Here is a 7,561-nt window from a genome sequence, read left to right as displayed (position 1 = left end):
CCAGCTCCCTCGCCTAGCCCCAGCTCCCTCGCCCCCCAGCTCCCCTAGCCCCAACTCCCTCGCCTAGCCCCAACTCCCTCGCCTAGCCCCAGCCCCAACTCCCTCCCCAACTCCCTAGCCCCAACTCCCCCAACTCGCCTAGCCCCAACTCCTCGCCTAGCCCCAGCTCCCTCACCTAGCCCCAACTCCCCTCAACTCCTCGCCTAGCCCCAGCTCCCTCGCCCCCCAACTCCCTCGCCTCAGCCCCAACTCCTCGCCTAGCCCCAACTCCTCACCTAGCCCCAACTCCCTAGCCCCAACTCCTAGCCCCAACTCCCTCACCTAGCCCCAACTCCCGCCTCCCCAACTCCCTCGCCTAGCCCCAACTCCCTCACCTAGCCCCAACTCCCCTCACCTAGCCCCAACTCCTCACCTAGCCCCAACTCCTCGCCCCAGCCCCAACTCCCCCACCTAGCCTCCACCTAGCCCCAGCTCCCGCATCCTTCGCCTTTCCCCCGCCTAGCCCCAACTCCTCACCTAGCCCCAACTCTCAGCCCCAACTCCTTAGCCTGGCCTACAACTCCTCAGCAGCATCATCTCCCCAACTCCCTCGCTAGCCCCACTCTGCCTCCCCAACTCCGCAGCAGCATCGCCTCTGTCACCTAGCCCCACTCCCGCAGTTCTGTTTTTGAGAGACTGAGACGTACTCTGTCAGCAGCATGCATCTCAACATGTGTGTTTATGTACTCTGTCAGCAGCATGCATCTCAACATGTATATGTACTGTCTGGTCTACGTACTCTGTCAGCAGCATGCATCTCAACATGTATATGTACTGTCTGGTCTACGTACTCTGTCAGCAGCATGTACTTCCTGAGACAGTCCAGGAAGACTTCACTACCTCCCTGGTGAAAGTGTAGGGCAGGCAGCTCAACCCCCATGTTGTGGTCTCTGAGGGTGAACACCAGGTAGGACCAGCCCTCCTCCTTCACCCTGACCGAGGCCAGGTCACTGAGACGGAAGAACAGCCGGGAACCCTTACTCTTCTCTGGGATGGGAGCGGGTTGAGGAGGAGCACCTGGAGAGAGAGGGAGAGGGGTTTAGAGACAGGATATACACAGAAACACACAATGAGGTGAGGGAGGTGGAGAGGGGGGGGTTAGATAAACAACACTACACATGTACTCACACAATGAGGTGGGGGTGAGAGAGAGATGGAGGAGAGATGGAGGTGGGGGTGAGAGAGGGGGAGGGGGGTTAGATACACAACACATGTACTCACACAATGAGGTGGGGGGTGAGAGAGGGGGAGGATGGAGAGAGAGGGGGGTTAGATACACAACACATGGAGAGGTGGGGGTGAGAGAGAGGGGGAGAGATGGAGAGAGGGGGGGTTAGATACACAACACATGTACTCACACAATGAGGTGGGGGTGAGAGAGGGGGGTGGAGAGAGAGGGGGTTAGATACAGAGAGGGGGGGTGAGAGAGATGGAGAGATGGAGAGAGGGGGGTTAGATACACAACACATGTACTCACACAATGAGGTGGGGGTGAGAGAGAGGGGGAGAGATGGAGAGAGGGGGTTAGATGGAGACACATGTAGAGAGGGGGGTTTAGATACACAGAGACTGGAGACATTTACTCACATACACATGTTAGAGTATGTGGGTGTATTCTCGCTAGGGGGGGGGTTTTCTCTGAGGTGGGGGTGAGAGAGACAAGGAGAGAGAGAGAGGGGGGTTAGCACAACACATGTACTCACACTTCATCTATAGTTGTATAGATCCATGTGTAATGCTTTTTAATTTGACTCGCTTGACATTTAAATGTCTGCAGAGCAGGAAGTAGCAGGAGGCCTGATTAATCCCCAAGGGCCTGCTGGAGAAGATTGATCGTACTGTGGGAAAAGTGAAGCAATTAGTCTCCTCTCCTCCAACCAACTTAATCATGGTCGCTCTGCTAAAGCAGCTTCTGGACGTAAAGAGGGGAGGTGTTTTGGAATTCCAGCCAGAGAGGAGGGAGAGAAATATACTGTATATATGAGAGAGACCGCTGCACGCTTAACAAGGTTAAGTCTTGCCAGGAAGAACCACAGAACGGCAAGGCCAAGAACAACAATTATGTTGCATCGTGGTTCCAGTGCTAGACATTGTGGTTCCAGTGCTAGACATTGTGGTTCCAGTGCTAGACATTGTGGTTCCAGTGCTAGACATTGTGGTTCCAGTGCTAGACATTGTGGTTCCAGTGCTAGACATTGTGGTTCCAGTGCTAGACATTGTGGTTCCAGTGCTAGACATTGTGGTTCCAGTACTAGACATTGTGGTTCCAGTACTAGACATTGTGGTTCCAGTGCTAGACATTGTGGTTCCAGTGCTAGACATTGTGGTTCCAGTGCTAGACATTGTGGTTCCAGTGCTAGACATTGTGGTTCCAGTACTAGACTTTGACAGTTCAAAGAAACCGGACATATCTCATTGCAGTAGGCTCCAGGTAATGACAATATATCAGCTGGACAGGTAAGGAATAGTGACATTTGTCTCTCCATAGAGGAAGCATGATGACGCTACAACATTGATATGTTCTCCATGACTTTCCCTGACTAAAGAAAAAGGTCAAATCAATGGCCATTCTACTGTGGCCTACCTGGGCCCACTCTGTTCTGCTGTGTTCTAGGTTGTTCTGCTGTGTTCTAGGTTGTTCTGCTGTGTTCTAGGGTGTTCTGCTGTGTTCTAGGGTGTTCTGCTGTGTTCTAGGGTGTTCTGCTGTGTTCTAGGGTGTTCTGCTGTGTTCTAGGGTGTTCTGCTGTGTTCTAGGGTGATCTGCTGTGTTCTAGGGTGTTCTGCTGTGTTCTAGGGTGTTCTGCTGTGTTCTAGGGTGTTCTGCTGTGTTCTCTTCCACTCACCTTCATGGTTGCTGGATTTCTTCCTGAACTGAACAGTGTGAACCATGTCCCATTCTGTCTCACAGCTCAGCTGGTGCTCCACCTGCCTGGTAGGCTTGTCTCCTGGGTCTTGGCTCGGACCCTGATGCCGCTGGCCCCATTCAAACACAGAGCTAGACTCCTGGGAGAGAGAATACAGGTATACTCAGACACCTACCCATATACTGTACTATCTACATACAGTACACACACACACCCTACCCATATACTGTACTATCTACATACAGTACACACACACACCTACCCATATACTGTACTATCTACATACAGTACACACACACACCTACCCATATACTGTACTATCTACATACAGTACACACACACACCTACCCATATACTGTACTATCTACATACAGTACACACACACACCTACCCATATACTGTACTATCTACATACAGTACACACACACCTACCCATATACTGTACTGTCTATATACAGTACACACACACTCTATACTGTACTGTCTATACAGTACACACACACCTGTACTACTGTACTACACTCTACATCTACAGTACACACACACCTACCCATATACTGTACTGTCTACTACACACACCTACCCATATACTGTACTATCTACATACAGTACACACACACCTACCCATATACTGTACTATCTACATACAGTACACACACCTACCCATATACTGTACTATCTACATACAGTACACACACACCTACCCATATACTGTACTGTCTATATACAGTACACACACCTACCCATATACTGTACTGTCTACATACAGTACACACACCTACCCATATACTGTACTATCTACATACAGTACACACACCTACCCATATACTGTACTATCTATATACAGTACACACACCTACCCATATACTGTACTATCTATATACACACACACACCTACCCATATACTGTACTATCTACATACAGTACACACACCTACCCATATACTGTACTATCTACATACAGTACACACACACCTACCCATATACTGTACTGTCTATATACAGTACACACACCTACCCATATACTGTACTGTCTATATACAGTACACACACCTACCCATATACTGTACTGTCTATATACAGTACACACACCTACCCATATACTGTACTATCTACAGTACTGTTCAAAAGTTTGGGGTCATGTAGAAATGTCCTTGTTTTCCATGAAAATATACCTGAAATGAGCTGCAAAATGAATAGGAAATATAGTCAAGACGTTGACAAGGTTATAAATAATGATTTTTAATTTAAATAATAATTGTGTCCTTCAAACTCTGCTTTTGTCAAAGAATCCTCCATTTGCAGCAATTACAGCCTTGCCGACCTTTGGCATTCTAGTTGTCAATTTGTTGAGGTAATCTGAAGAGATTCCACCCCATGCTTCCTGAAGCACCTCTCACAAGTTGGATTGGCTTGATGGGCACTTCTTAAGTACCATACGGTCAAGCTGCTCCCACAACAGTTCAATAGGGTTGAGATCCGGTGACTGTGCTGGCCACTCCATTATAGACAGAATACCAGCTGACTGCTTCCTCCCTAAATAGTTCTTGCATAGTTTGGAGCTGTGCTTTGGGTGATTGTCCTGTTGTAGGAGGAAATTGGCTCCAATTAAACGCCATCCACAGGGTGGACATGGCATTGCTAAATGGAGTGATAGCCTTCCTTCTTCAAGATCCCTTTTGCCCTGTACAAATCTCCCACTTTACCACCACCAACGCACCCCCAGACCATCACATTGCCTCCACTATGTTTGATAGATGGCGTCATCACTCCTCTAGCATCTTTTCTGGGTCTCATGAATGTTCTTCTTTGTGATCCAAACACCTCAAACTCAGATTTGTCTGTCCATAACACTCTTTTTCCAAATCTTCCTCTGTCCATAACACTCTTTTTCCAAATCTTCCTCTGTCCATAACACTCTTTTTCCAAATCTTCCTCTGTCCATAACACTCTTTTTCCAAATCTTCCTCTGTCCAGTGTCTGTGTTCTTTGCCCATCTCAATCTTTTATTTTTCTTCCTCTGTCCATAACACTCTTTTTCCAAATCTTCCTCTGCCATTCTTTTTCCAAATCTTCCTCTGATATGGATCTTCCTCTTTAACACTCTTTTTCAAATCTTCTCTGCCTAGAAAATCTTCCTCTGCCAGCATCCCGGAGTCGCCTCTTCACTGTTGACGTTGAGACTGGACAGAGGAACTCTGCCTAGAAGGCCAGCATCCCGGAGTCGCCTCTTCACTGTTGACGTTGAGACTGGACAGAGGAACTCTGCCTAGAAGGCCAGCATCCCGGAGTCGCCTCTTCACTGTTGACGTTGAGACGGGTGTTTTGCGGATACTATTTAATGAAGCTGCCAGTTGAGGACATGTGAGGCTTCTGTTTCTCAAACTAGACACAAATGTACTTGCCTTTTAGCTCAGTTGTGCACCGGGGCCTTCTACTTCTCTTTTGGTTAGAACCAGTTTGCACTGTTCTGTGAAAAGGGGTTTCTAATGATCAATTAGCCTTTTAAAAGTATAAACTTGGATTAGCTACATAACGTGCCATTGGAACACAGGAGTGATGGTTGCTGATAATGCTCCTCTGTATGCCTATGTAGATATTCCATTTAAAAAAATCTGCTGTTTTTCAGAAATGTCTAAGTGACCCCAAAATGTTGTACTATCTATATACAGTACATAGTTCTGGGTGGCTGGGTAGGTGGCTGGCTGGGTAGGTGGCTGGCTGGGTAGGTGGCTGGTACAAATAAATACAGCAAAGGCTGGAAATACTATGAGAAGCTATTCAAATTAAACCGGTTTTGACAGAGAAAGAGAATAAGGGATTTTTTTTTCTCCACAGAGAACCTAACTGACAGACATCTGTCCTGAGTGGCTGGTAGAGAGAGGAGAGTTAGTGTCCATGAAGAGATGAGCTAGCTATGTGTTTTCATCACGACCGGGATGAACCATTTTAGATTCAGGAATCAGAATATACTTTTGGGCTTCGGTTTCCTGTTGCATGTACGATCTCAAGGGTTTTTATTTCAGTCAGAGATCACTAGAACATCTGCACTCTAGTGCAGCAGAGAAACAGAGACAGGAAACATGAAGCGATGCTGCTGTCACATGACCAAGGTGATTGGAGCCAGACTGTGGTTTCAAATCAAATCAAATTTTATTTGTCACATACACATGGTTAGCAGATGTTAATGCGAGTGTAGCAAAATGCTTGTGCTTCTAGTTCCGACAATGCAGTAATAACCAACAAGTAATCTAACTAACAATTCCAAAACTACTGTCTTATACACAGTGTAAGGGGATAAAGAATATGTACATAAGGATATATGAATGAGTGATGGTACAGAGCAGCATAGGCAAGATACAGTAGCTGATATCGAGTACAGTATATACATATGAGATGAGTATGTAAACAAAGTGGCATAGTTAAAGTGGCTAGTGATACATGTATTACATAAGGATGCAGTCGATGATATAGAGTACAGTATATACGTATGCATATGAGATGAATAATGTAGGGTATGTAAACATCATATAAGGTAGCATTGTTTAAAGTGGCTAGTGATATATTTACATCATTTCCCATCAATTCCCATTATTAAAGTGGCTGGAGTTGAGTCAGTGTCAGTGTCAGTGTCAGTTGTTGGCAGCAGCCACTCAATGTTAGTGGTGGCTGTTTAACAGTCTGATGGCCTTGAGATAGAAGCTGTTTTTCAGTCTCTCGGTCCCAGCTTTGATGCACCTGTACTGACCTCGCCTTCTGGATGGCAGCGGGGTGAACAGGCAGTGGCTCGGGTGGTTGATGTCCTTGATGATCTTTATGGCCTTCCTGTAACATATGATCATGATCTTCCTGGCCTTCCAGCACCCTTGTGGGGCCCCAGTGTTGAGGATCAGCGGGGAGGAGATGTTGTTGCCTACCCTCACCACCTGGGGGCGGCCCGTCAGGAAGTCCAGTACCCAGTTGCACAGGGCGGGGTCGAGACCCAGGGTCTCAAGCTTGATGACGAGCTTGGAGGGTACTATGGTGTTGAATGCCGAGCTGTAGTCGATGAACAGCATTCTCACATAGGTATTCCTCTTGTCCAGATGGGTTAGGGCAGTGTGCAGTGTGGTTGAGATTGCATCGTCTGTGGACCTATTTGGGCGGTAAGCAAATTGGAGTGGGTCTAGGGTGTCAGGTAGGGTGGAGGTGATATGGTCCTTGACTAGTCTCTCAAAGCACTTCATGATGACGGATGTGAGTGCTACGGGCGGTAGTCGTTTAGCTCAGTTACCTTAGCTTTCTTGGGAACAGGAACAATGGTGGCCCTCTTGAAGCATGTGGGAACAGCAGACTGGTATAGGGATTGATTGAATATGTCCGTAAACACACCGGCCAGCTGGTCTGCGCATGCTCTGAGGGCGCGGCTGGGGATGCCGTCTGGGCCTGCAGCCTTGCGAGGGTTAACACGTTTAAATGTCTTACTCACCTCGGCTGCAGTGAAGGAGAGACCGCATGTTTTCATTGCAGGCCGTGTCAGTGGCACTGTATTGTCCTCAAAGCGGGCAAAAATGTTATTTAGTCTGCCTGGGAGCAAGACATCCTGGTCCGTGACTGGGCTGGATTTCTTCTTGTAGTCCGTGATTGACTGTAGACCCTGCCACATGCCTCTTGTGTCTG

At 47.5% G+C, this 7,561-nt stretch overlaps 1 protein-coding gene across 1 annotated transcript; it reads right to left on the bottom strand.

Moving 5' to 3' along the window:
• Positions 1-830: 830 nt before the first annotated feature.
• Positions 831-3,042, bottom strand: LOC121842156 (TBC1 domain family member 15-like; the record flags this gene model as incomplete). Its single annotated transcript, XM_042312242.1, is given in 2 exon segments — positions 831-1,056; positions 2,883-3,042. Coding segments are annotated over 2 exon segments (386 nt in total), but the record flags the coding sequence as incomplete, so codon positions are not given.
• Between the last annotated feature and the right edge of the window lie 4,519 nt (positions 3,043-7,561).

The sequence above is a fragment of the Oncorhynchus tshawytscha genome, unplaced genomic scaffold (assembly GCF_018296145.1).
Source record: "Oncorhynchus tshawytscha isolate Ot180627B unplaced genomic scaffold, Otsh_v2.0 Un_contig_10017_pilon_pilon, whole genome shotgun sequence".
Classification (NCBI taxonomy): domain Eukaryota; kingdom Metazoa; phylum Chordata; class Actinopteri; order Salmoniformes; family Salmonidae; genus Oncorhynchus; species Oncorhynchus tshawytscha.
This window is presented reverse-complemented; position numbering and strand designations above follow the sequence as displayed.